General features: G+C 44.4%; 1 protein-coding gene across 1 annotated transcript in view; it reads left to right on the top strand.

Moving 5' to 3' along the window:
* The window catches only part of syt11b (synaptotagmin XIb), a 17075-nt gene extending 5586 nt beyond the window's left edge, over positions 1–11489 (top strand). The window contains exons 2-4 of the mRNA XM_048261862.1: positions 3737–4701; positions 6774–6894; positions 7660–11489. Of these exons, the coding sequence (XP_048117819.1) occupies positions 3737–4701; positions 6774–6894; positions 7660–7970 (1397 nt within the window). The 3' untranslated portion in view covers positions 7971–11489. The remainder of the gene's footprint in view (positions 1–3736; positions 4702–6773; positions 6895–7659) is intronic.
* Positions 11490–12940: the final 1451 nt, after the last annotated feature.

Here is a 12940-nt window from a genome sequence, read left to right as displayed (position 1 = left end):
ACGCAGCCCTACCTGCAGACAGTAATGATGCTTACATATAGACTTCACCCAGAGACACATCTATTTCTGTCTGTCCCAGTCTTAAGCGATAAATATTTAACTTACCCACCTACATACATACACACACACACGCACATACACACACACACACACACATAGACACACACACACACACACACACACACACACACACTCACACACACACACATAGACACACTCTTAGATAGCTAGGTAGGCACCACCTCTCCTCTCTCACACTCTCAGCAATCATGTCACCTCTTCGCTCACCTTCTCTGTCAATAGACGACCCCTTTCCTCCTTCAATCAGTCCGGTTATTTAATCACAGTCTACCTGTCGAAGTTGCAGCATCAGTGTTACTCCGCTCGCAACCCACCACCTCCCCTTACGCCTCCCGTCTTCCATAGTTAAAGAATAAGGGGGTGTATGGCGGAATCCTGCCCGACTCCTGTCTGCGCAGTCGACCCCGGCACGATTCTGCGAAGCCCTTCAGGACCATGGCCAGAGACTTTGCCAAACATGCTTTTCTATTATGCTTTTATGTCTTTATACAAATTCAGGAATGTGAACTAGTGAATAGGAAGTAAGCTGCTCACGCTCTCAGATGGCTAGGAAGACACCACCTTTAGCTCTCTTACAGGCGCCTGCATTAACTCTCAGCAGTCGTGTCCCCTCTCCACCCACCTCCACTGTCTGTAATATGTAGACAACCCCTTACCTCCACCCCTTACAACAGGAAGTAAGCTGTCTTCCAATCTGCTGTCCCACTCTTCCTGCTGTGACAAATGCAGAGACAGGAACCCTTTACCCACAAACATGTGTGTGTGTGTGTGTGTAAGTGGACCGCCTCTCATTCTCTCATGCCACCGCTGCACCCACGCAGACAGTGACATCCTGGCACACACACGTCCGAGTGGGCAGCGGAATCTCAGGCCTCAGCACTCGACGCCTCCCATGGCTAATGTGCTGAATCATGTCTCGCGGCGGCGTCGTGCGCCACTGGGCCGCAGCGGTGCCAGAGCTCCGCCAAGGACTTCGAGGATGATTCAGCCCCCTTGTGACGTGAGGGGAGCTCTGGACGCTGTCCACTTCACAAGCTGCTAATAGCACACATCGAAGGGGTGAGACAGTTTGCAGGAGCCAAAAGAGTCTTTGCAATGCAGTTTTGAATGTCTGTTACTGGTTCAGGAAGGCATGGGCTGGTAGGTCTACTGTAGATGTGTACGGCCTACAATAAGGATTTATTTTTCAGATTTATTGTGTTGAGATGTTTTTAGTTTTGCCAGTGAAACAAGTTAAATCGAAACAGTGAAAGGTCCTATCATAGAAAGAATGTGATATTTCTTAAGAGTCGTGTAAAAGGTGCGTTGCAGAATATTACCCTCTTGTGCCTACATCTCTGTGATTTACAGCAAAACTCTTAAATGTCCTTGCTTATGACACTGTTTCCTGCCACCCACCTGAGACACCCTCTATCCCCCTCCTGTCCACTCCCTCTGTCCTGTCCCCTCCCTTCCCCTCCCATCCCTGCATCTTCACGCTGTTCACGAGTCCTCACTGCGGCCTTCAGCTTGCCCTACTTCTGCTCAGACACACAGTAGCCTCTCACTCCCGTGGCATCTGTCGGAGTGAGCAGTGCACTTTGATAATAATAATAATCTGCTGCCAAATAGGCAACAGGAGCTAGTTAAATACCGTAACTTATTTACTGGGGCACAGTAGTTCAAAACTGGGGCACGTGCCCCAGTAAAATGGGTCTAGTGACGCCACTATATATGGAATACAATACTTACAGTAAATGCCACAGGAAAGTAGAAATGTGTTTATTGTAACAAACCTGAAAAGAAAACTGTAGCTGTATTTATATTTCCATAACACTATTTATGACTCAAGATACAGCTATTTTATAGCTATTTTTATATTGCATTTGTGTTATATACAGTGTACTCTTATCATCACAAGTAATCCTAGAAATGCATAAGAAATGTGTCGCACTATAATATACAAGTAAACATCAGTGGAATTTGTACTCAGTAATACAGGCAGTCTGTTCTCTGCTTGTGACCATGGGCAGAGACTTGCTGCAGCCTGTCCTTATTTCATTAGGCTGTAAATTTTTGTCTTGTCACTGCAGGACCTCAGCCTGCTCGTTCACGCATCCTAAAATCAAACCCTAAAATTGTGTCAAGTTAGGAGAAACATTCTGGAGGACTGTTGGGCTGTTTATTTAAGATTTGGCCTTGTTCATGACAGACACCAACCCTGGAAGAAAAACAGACAGATTTACATTCCGTCTCAGACTGTGAAAACTTTGTACTTGATATTGCATCAGACCTCATTTCTCAGTTATATGATAAAGACAATATGGATGGCAAGTGCATGGTGGACAAAAACATAAAGGTTGAGTGTGTACACCACCAGTATTTCGAAGCTGAAGCAAAATGGGCACTGCCACACTGAAAGTGTGTGTGTGTGTATGTTACTGTCAGGCTGGATGTCCAGAATTGAGAATTGAAAGGATACAGTATCTTATCCAGCTTCTGCATGATAAATCTGAAGACTGGAAGACTGAAGGTCAGAGATGGGTCCTTCAAGCTGTGAAACATGACTGTGCAAATATCAGAGTTAGGACCAGGGGGTGTAATGAGAAAAGAGCAGAAAGTCTTTCAAATCTTTGTTTACCCTTCAAATCTTTCGTAATTATAGCTGAGAAACTAAACTGTGTGATTCCTTGAAAATAAGGTGTTGTGAAATGTGTTGACTTAAAAATAAAAATAGAAAATAGGTTAAAAAAAATAAAACAACTCATAACACCAAATAAACCAATAAGCTTTAAAGTGAAGAGAGTGATGCAGTAGTGGTTATTTTAAGCATGTGGGCAATAAGCTGCTGAAATTACAAATGTAACATTATCAAAAGCATCTGAGCTTCCTGTAAGATTTTTAGGTCACATTTGTCAGTATTCAGTCACTTCAATTTACACTGACAGAGATGGGATTGACTAGATTTTATCTCAAAACTGAGCTTGTAAATATTTAATTTTGTTGGGGCTTTCATGCCAGTATATATTCCCACCTTGATTTTTGAGTAGTGTTGTCTTGAGCTGAGAGCAGCTATCCTCGTGTGCCAATAAGTATGACAAGCATTAAACCTGAGCCCAGGTTTCAGGTTTATTAATGTCTATTAAAAGTTAAATTGAGTCCAAATGAAATAAACACTGGCATGTTTATTAACTGCTTTCATTGTGTATTAGCCAAACAGTATAGAAGACTCCAGAAAATCCAACTGGGTCTGCCGAATCTCATTTTAGGGTTTATAAATCATGACAAAAGTAAACTGATGTGATGTACAAGTATGTATTGTCACATGTATATAGTTACTGGATGTAAGAAATGCAGTGAAATTATGTCTGGTGTCAGCCTATTTGTGCATTTATGGGGGGGGTAGAAGAGGGAAGAGGAGTTTAGTAGATTCAAAGTGGCAAGGCACTTATTCTTACTTAATTTTTAAATTGCATAAGCTCTAAAACTTAAAAAGGTCGGGAGGATTGAGGATTATGTGCTGTGTATGTAGGAGGGGCGGGAGGCACCAACAAGTTTAAGAATTCACCCAAGATATTGATATGAATATTAAATTGTCTGTTGGCTGTAATTGGGGATAATGTAAGGTGAGGCCTATTTTATGAACTGTGGTCTCCTCTGTTTGTTTTCATCTCAGACATGTCCCCGGTGCTTGCGGGCTTCATTGGGGCAGGAGTGCTGGTGGTGGCAGTGGTGACTCTGGTCTTCCTCTGGGTGTGCTGCCAGCGGCGCCGCCGCCGGTCGACGGGCGCCTACAAGCTCCACGGCATCCAATCAGAGCCATACGACCCGGCAACAGACCCGCCGTACAAGTTCATCCACATGCTAAAAGGCATCAGCATCTACCCAGAGACGCTGACCAACAACAAGCGGGTGGTGCGACTGGCCAGGAAGGCCGGCTGGAGGGGGGACAGGCGCCAAGGGCCGACCACCGAGGACCAGGAGCGGGGCGAAGCAGTTGTGGACGGGGCCGACGTGGGAGCCGCAGCAGCTGAAAACGGGCAGGTCCCCTACATCAACCGATCGGAAGATGACGATGGGCAGTGTGATGGCGCGAGCCGCCACCCATTGAGGCTGGAGCGCGATCTGCCCATCCGGGCCGACTACAGCTGCCTGGAGAACGTCTCAGCCCCCAGCAGCAGCAGCAGCAGCAGCCAGAGCAGTGCCACGGCCACCCCCTTCACCCCGGCCACTGACGACGAGCTGCAGAGCCTGGGCGAGCTCAGCCTGGCCGTGGACTACAACTTCCCTAAGAAGGCCCTGGTGGTCACCATCCAGGCAGCGCGGGGGCTCCCGGCTGTGGACGAACGGGCGGGCAGTGCAGACCCCTACGTCAAGATGACCATTCTGCCCGAGAAGAAGCACCGCGTCAAGACCCGCGTGCTCCGGCGCACCCGACAGCCCGTCTTCGACGAGACGTTCACCTTCTATGGCGTACCATACAGCGCACTGCCCGAGCTCACGCTGCACTTTCTGGTGCTGAGCTTCGACCGCTTCGCCCGCGACGACGTCATTGGTGAGGCGGTGGTGCCACTGGCTGGCGTCGACCCCAGCACGGGCAAAGTGCAGCTCACACAGCTCATCAGCAAGAGGAGCATGCAGGTGAGGATGCCAGTGGGGTGTGCTAACTTGTCAGAGGTGGACAATCCTGGTTTCACAAAGTAAAAGTCCTGCCATGTTACTGCATTCCAGACAATCTGGAAGGCTTCAGACTTCAGTTCTGAATTTAAAGTCGGGGTAGATAGACTTTAGAAATAGTGTGGCGTTCCATTGTACTTTTTTTCTAGAAGGAATTCTTGACTTCCAAGTTCAGTTCGTCTGGAACAAAATTGGGAAACCTAGGAAATATCAGACTTCCAAGTTGTGTATAGCATGGATTCCTTCTGCCTGTGCACTTAAACACAGGTGATATCACCAATTACCTGATCTACCTAGCTGAAAAGTTGTGTTAGTGAGGACCAGGTGGTGTGTTGAATGGGTCAACCTCTGGTGCCAGTCAGAAAAATCCACCTTCATGTAGAACTTAGTCCAACTTTCAGAGCATAACACAATGCAGTGCCACTTTAATGTATTCTAGTAGTAGCAGTAACATTTCAGGCATTCTGACCAAGCAAATCAGTAGTATTCTGTTTCAGGGGCAGGACATTTATTTTCTGTTATACAGAAATTAGTACCTCACATCACTTAGCAACAAGATAGAACTTTATTATGGTCTGAGCATTATGAGCATTATACCTTGCCGGTGCTGCTTGGATATTTCCAGTGTGAGCTGGGCCTGGAGCTCTGGTGTGGGCGGTGACAATCCGATGGCGCAACCGATGACAATCCTGGGCACACACTGTCATTCTCTGTGTGACTCAGCACCGTCTTCTTCAGGATAATGTAAATGAGGACCGTGACTGAAAAGCATAGTCACCTAGAGACAGCCATTGTATCGCATCATTTTCCTCCTTAGTTGGTGAGGGTGCACAATGCTCATATTCAGTATGGTTAACAATATCTTGAGGTCTCTGAACTTCACTACTGTTAACCTAAATCACTTATAGGTGGTAGAGATGCAGATGTAATGTAAAAGACATGTGCCTTTCATCCATGAAATCTGAATCTGAATCTGAACTCAGTTGACTCAATTGGTGATGCTTATGTTTGAATTGAAGACATAATATGTGGTAACATTCTAGTTTCATTTCTAGTGCCCAAGACATTCCAGTGATTTGCAGGGTCTCAATAGTTCAAACAGATCATGTTGTTCTACTTTCTTGATTTTGTGGAGGTGGTGAAAATGCCAGTCACCGCAACATGTAAAATCTGGACACACACATGCAACTTCCTATCTCTCAGATGCAGTGTATTGAGCTGGCCAGCCGCAAGGTCGGTGTGTATTGATTTTCGGAGCCATTACAGCCTTTAATTGCAGCTGACCAGAGGAAGACATGCTTAAATGCCCATGTTATCTCCTGGCACAAAGGGACTTTCATGAAAAGGCTACGCCTGAACAGCCAGGCTTTCTTATGATATCACCACCAGGCCTGTCTCCTCTAATAAACGTTGGTCTCTGTAAGGAGCACCATTTAAGACTGGGTACATGGAGAGTTCAGTCCAATTGTGTCTGAGTCACTTCTCCCTGTTCTTGCTAAGAGGTGCTCTATGGTAGTGGTATATGTCACCAAGGCCATTGGCTTAATGATGCCATCACTGATTCTTTTTTTTTTTCAGAGAGAGGAACTAAACTGCTGGGAGTGATAATTAGATTGCAAATGAAGTCATTTTAATTATAAACAATTAGAGTCAGTTAAGATCTGTTTTGATATGCGACTGAGTAGATACAATGACTGCTGATGAATTTATTTATTCATTTTCCCCCCCATTATTTATTTTTCTACAAGACAATCACTGCAGTCAAGTTCATTTCAGTGCACTCTTGCCATAATGATAGTTTTTGCTTAGTAAAATATACATAAACAGAAAAAAAATGAATATATTTTTGTCTCTTTATCTTTCCCTCCTTATATTACACATGCATTGAATTGCATACAACAGTCCATAGATATGAACTTTGCTGACTTTAATGCTTTCAGAAAAAGTATTTACATAGAGAAAGCAAGAGAGAGAGAGTAAGAAGAGTGATGTAGAGAGTCATGTTCGTGATGCTATGCCCTGTGTTTTGTGTGTAGTGTGTGAACCGCGGAGAGTTGCTGGTGTCTCTGTCCTACCAGCCGGTCTCCCACCGGCTCAGCGTGGTGGTGCTCAAGGCCAAACACCTCCCTAAGATGGACATCACCGGATTGTCTGGCAGTGAGTATAAATGTCCTACTTGTGTAGTTTAATCTGTGAAGAACAGAGTGAATATGTCAAACAATACAGTACACTAAACCGCTGTAGATAACTATTATACTATTAAAGGAGAACTCCTTTTTCACATAGATCTCTGTTTCTCGAGGTCACCGAGTACTGTCGGATTGGAAAAAAAAAAATTTTGGCTGCAGCCAACAGCTAGAGCAGCAAGGCAGCTACAGTGCTACACTCTGAGGGCATTGTCTGGATGTCTATCACACTTATGAAGATTTTTATTAATGTTGAGATCTCTTGGATGTATTCCTCAGAGGTTTAAAACTGTATGGGTTTCATCAGTACAGCATTAGATTAGGCAAGCTGTCCATGCCCTTTGAGTTTGACCACGTGAGTGCCCTAGTGTGCTGCTGTAATCCGCTTTGTGTTGAACTGCACGGCTCAGCCCTGCACTCGCCCGGACTCGAACCCGCAAAAAGCAGCACCTCGGATCGGAAGTCGAGCGTGCTAACAATCGAGCCAAAAGTCCAGGCTGCTAGCTCTCTCACTAGCACAAGGCGTTGGGAGGGAGGTTTACACAACGTACATACTGTACAGCTACGGACCAGCTGCTGGCTACCGTTACACTGCTGCTTTCTCATCTGGTCCTTCTCCTCTTCCTTCCTCTCTTTCTCTCCTTCCATTCCCTTTTTCCTTCCTTGCCCTCTTCTGTATCTGCTTTCTCTTTCTGTATTCTCACTCGCCCACCTCCCTTCCCCAAATTCTCCGTAGACCCGTACGTGAAAGTGAACGTGTTCTACGGCCGTCGGCGCATCGCTAAGAAGAAGACCCACGTGAAGAAGAGCACGCTGGATCCCGTTTTCAACGAGTCGTTTATCTATGACGTGCCGGCCGAGCTACTGCCCGACATCTCTGTGGAGTTCCTGGTCATGGACTTCGACCGCACCACCAAGAACGAGGTGGTGGGCCGCCTGGTCCTTGGTGCACGGAGCTCTTTGCCGGCCGGTGCCGCCCACTGGCACGAGGTCTGCGGCAACCCACGCCGGCAGGTGTCCAAGTGGCACAGTCTGAGCGAGTACTAGAACCTAGCTGAGAACATACACACACACACACACACACACACACACACACACACACACACACACACACAAACACACACATGCTAATGCACACACACACACACACACACATGTACACACACAAACACATACAAGTGCATGCACAGTCTCCAACATATGAACATGCACAAACAAACCTACATACACCCATGCCAACCTCATACCTACCTACAAATGGAATACATACACACATTCATATATGAAAACAAAAGAACTCTGTACAGGTGAGATACCTTCATCTTCTCTCTCTGTCACAAACACACACACACACACACACACACACACATACACACACTCTCTCTCTCCCTCTCTCTCTCACTCTCTCTCTCTCTCTCCCATACACACAAACACATTTAAACTCCTGCTTGCATATGCATATATGCACATACATGGACACAAGCAGTTCATGTACACTGATAAATGTAAGAAAAAGACCTCTGTGTGAGATCTCTCTTCTAAACAAAATGGACAAAAGGAACTAAACATCAGTTTCCATTCAAAAAGGATTCGATCACATATACTGACACGCTAAAACACATATTGTGACACACATATACAATAACACCGTCACTAAAGAATAGTCATGATGGAGACCAAAATATGACTATGAATACAAGACTGTTATAATTTTTTGGTGGTGGTGTTGTGAAGACCCAAGCCCAAGTATTGCTTTTTATTTTCTAATAATTGTACAATGTCAGAATTCACTAATATCTTCTTGCACTGGTTGTATCGCATGTCAGATCAATGAAACAGATGTTTTTTTTTTCCTCAAAAGAAAAGAACGCCAGATGTTGTTGTTCAAAGTTGAAAGAGAGTGATTTTTTCCCTCAACCAAATATAGCAAACCAGAAAGATCTTCAAAGTGTACAGCAATCGTTCTAAAATTGTGATGTCAAATCAGTTTTTGTACTCATGAAGATTTCTTTCACTGTAAGACTCGCTTATGAGGCCTCAGTCATGACAAGGTTCATTCCCTCTGTGTCATATTGCTATGCTTTGAAAAAAGATATCACTGTAACAACCATTGGGATGACAATTTCTGAGCATATTGCCCCCGATTATGCTCATTCCCTGATGGCTCTTTAGTCTCATTTAAAACAGAATGTTCTAGAATTATTTGACAAATAGTGCTACAAGACAAAGACTGCCTTGGGGATGATACTATAAACTGTTTTGTAGAAAAGGTTTGTGCTCAGCTACTGTTTCATATCCAATACTGCTCTGTCTTGGTCAGAATAACTAAACGGCAGCTCTCTCTGTCTTCTGTGCTTTCTTATTGTGATGCAACAGCTTGCACATCACTCAGCAATCTTACCGGCTTCTAAAAAGGCAATTACATGACAGTAAGGGATGCAATGGAGGATTTCACAAGGATCGTCACCTATGACTGCGATGATTGCATGTCTTTCATGTACAGTACAGGAACACAATAATTTGTCAAGGCTTTTCACTTTTCTAGGTTGCTCTTTGTATTTGTTTGTACTTTTTTTTGTAAAAAGTGAAATTAGTGCACCAACATTGCCTTGCAAAAGCTTTGAATTGTTCTATATTTCACTATCAGGATGACCTGCACGACTGTCAGGATGTGTCATGGAATATTTTTCAAAACTTGCTGGAAGTAGGGTAGATTTTACATTCTACATTTCTCATTCTAGCATTTTATTTTCCCCTTAGAACCCATTCTCTTAGGAACCCCTTTAGTGTATTTTCCCCTCGTTCTCAAGACAGTGTTGTTCTCATAATCTGCCGTGCCTGCTCAGTCAGTTCGCTCCACTCCTGGTCCCTGGGACAGACAGGAGGATGACGGAGGGTGACGCAGCGCACGTGCGGGCGGGCGTGGCTGAGTGCGGAGCGGGCGTTTGGCACGGCACACGCCCCACCAGAAGGAGGAGAAGCAGGAGGGCCACCACAGCATCACTGTGACGTGGAGAATGTCACTCTGACCTCCGATCTCTCTCTCTCTCTCTCTCTCTCTCTCTCTCTCTCTCTGTCCATCTCTCTCTCTCTCTATGTCTGTCTTTCTATCTCTTTCTCCCTCTCTTTCCTCATGGGCGAGTGTCTGCCTCTCCTCCATCCCGTTGCTCATCTTCATCTTTATGTAATCACATCCATTACGTATACCATATTGGGGATTAAAGACGGGAATGTGCGTTGCATAACGCCTGTGTTGTTGTATTAGTTTCAGTCTGCAAGCTGACATGTGTATAAGACTAGCCACAGGCTTCTAGGGATCTCCAACGGCAAGAGCGGTGAGTGCGGCCGAGTCCATAGAGCCACTGAACGCAGCTGAGACCCTCTCTCTGCTTACTCAAAGTGGACGAGAGGACGAATCGGTCCACTTTTAAGATGAAATTCTGCTGTCTGTGTCATTTTATTAGTTATAGTCCGTTCATGCGGCAGGGAAATGGGAAGGTTCCCACTTCTAAACTCACCCTTCCAAAGTGAGAGCGTTCACTATGTTGAGTAACATCAAAATATTCTTCCACTTCAAACTGGGAAGTCCCCAGTTCAGGTGTCCCCCCCCCGAAACTCCCACTTCTCAGTTGCTCATGAATGCACCATTATACTCCTCACAGACACATCCTTACAGCCCAGCCCAACCTGATACACATATAGATACAGGCACGCCCAGTACACACACATCCACAGGGTCTGTGAACTGTGCAGATGAGAAGTGTGAATTATAATATCACTGAGCCATGGCACTGTCCCATACAGAAGACTGGAGGCTCCTGCTATGGTGGCACAGTTTAGGTTATAACACCTGTGGACTTCACCACCCGTATCTCTATCACTTACCAAGTGTTTAAAATGCCTGAGCTTGATTACCCTGCACATTTTTTCCCTTTGTTTTTTTGTTCATTTGCACAGAAACACATGTGGGAGCCAATTATCCAATTATTTAAGTTAGTTTCATTATTAATGTCCTACGGTACACAGTGTTTTACCACACTGAAAGCTGTTTTTTTTTTTACCTGTTTGGATGTTATCAGCGTTGACTTATTCCTTGTCGCTTTCTGCTGTATGTGGTGCTAAAGGAGACGTGGACACACTGGAAGGCTAAGGGCTCTCATAAACACACACACACACACACATGCTTAATTCCCAATTGAATCAACACATTCTTACTCCCTCACTCGCCTGAGCCTAGCCTTCACATCCAATGCTGTTTTTTTGTATTTTGAACTCTAACCAACCTGATTTGGACTATGTCGGATGTACAAAATGAAATCAAGGGAAAGCTGTAATTAATTATTGTCCTGATCATGACTAGGGATTGTTGTAAATTATACAGTACTTTGAATTGTGCAAACTGTGCATATTGGAGTGTGAGTCTGAAGTAACTGGGGAAAAATTGACCTTTGCAAATCTGCAAAATGCCATGAAATAATACGCAAAATATAACACTAATGCTAGTCTGTCTGTTGGTTTTGTTAACACATATTGAATGTGCAAATAAAACGTCAAAGTGGTACACTACAGAATTCGCCTGATACTTTATTTTTACTTTTTCAATACATTCTTTCATCTACAAATACAGTGGACACAATTAGCCTTGTAACATTCAGAAATTGATATAAAATACTCAAAACATTGGGGCTGAACAGACTTGAACAAGACATCAGTGCTGATACCATCCACACCTTTGGCAGTAGGGATCCTCAGCTCTGGACTATTATCATGTTGGATGTCATGTAATTGAATGGGGCTGACTCAGAGCCTGAGTCATCAGGGTGTCTCATGCCTCCTGGAAATGATGTAACAATGCTGTCTCTTTCTTCGTGACCTCATTGACGATATGTGATGTAAGGGTTTTAACAGTATTCTATGCAAATATACCTGCTCAAAGAGGACACCTAGTGGCTAGTCTCCAGTAGTGCATACCATGAGAGGATGAAATGGGATGGTCAACTCAGAGAGGGTAGAAACAGTGGAAAATGTTTTTACAGGAAGTAAAGACAATACCCCACATTACGAGCCACTTTTGTTATGTTACAGCCTTATTCCAAAATGGATTCAATAAACTTTTTCCTCAGAACTCTACACACAATATCCCATAATGACAACATGAAATATTTTTTTAAAAATGTTTGCAAATGTATTAGAAATAAAGAGACGGAAATATATGTACATTTACAGCCTTTGCTCAATACTTTGTTGTGGCACCTTTGGCAGCAATTACAGCTTCAAGTCTCTTGGAATATGAATCCACAAGCTTGGCACACCTATCTGTGGCCAGTTTCGCCCATTCCTCTTTACAGAACCTCTTGAGCTCCAACAGGTCGTTGGGGAGCGTCGGTGCACAGCCATTTTCAGATCTCTCCAGAGATGTTCAATGGGATTCTTATAAGGTAGGCTAACTGCTAATACACTGACTGCATTTATATTTCATTTATACTACTCTAAACCACCTTCTGTAAATCAACGGTACTGTCTACACTGCACTAAATGTATTGTCCTGTCTATGCACCACCTGCCTACACTTTGTATATCACATTGCACTTTTCTGCTTTTTTTGCACTTCTGGTTAGAAGAAAACTGCATTCCGTTGTCTTTGTACTTGTACTCTAAACAATGGACAATAAAGTTGAATCTAATCTAATCTAATCAGAAGTCTGGGCTCTGGCTGGGCCACTCTAAGACATTCACATTCACAGAGTTGTCCTGAAGCCACTCCTTTGATATCTTGACTGTGTACTTAGGGTCGTTGTCCTGTTGAAAGATGAACCGTCTCTACAGCATGATGCTGCCATGTGCCTTTTACTAAGGAGGGGCTTCCGTCTGGCCACTCTACCATACAGGCCTGATTGGTGGAGTGCTGCAGCAATGGTCATCCTTCTGGAAGGTTCTCTCTCCACAGAGGAACCCTGGAGATCTTTCAGAGTTACCACTGGGTTATTGGTCACCTCCCTAACTAAAGCCCTTCTTCT

The sequence above is a fragment of the Alosa alosa genome, chromosome 13, assembly GCF_017589495.1.
Source record: "Alosa alosa isolate M-15738 ecotype Scorff River chromosome 13, AALO_Geno_1.1, whole genome shotgun sequence".
NCBI classification, from domain to species: Eukaryota; Metazoa; Chordata; class Actinopteri; order Clupeiformes; family Clupeidae; genus Alosa; species Alosa alosa.
This window is presented reverse-complemented; position numbering and strand designations above follow the sequence as displayed.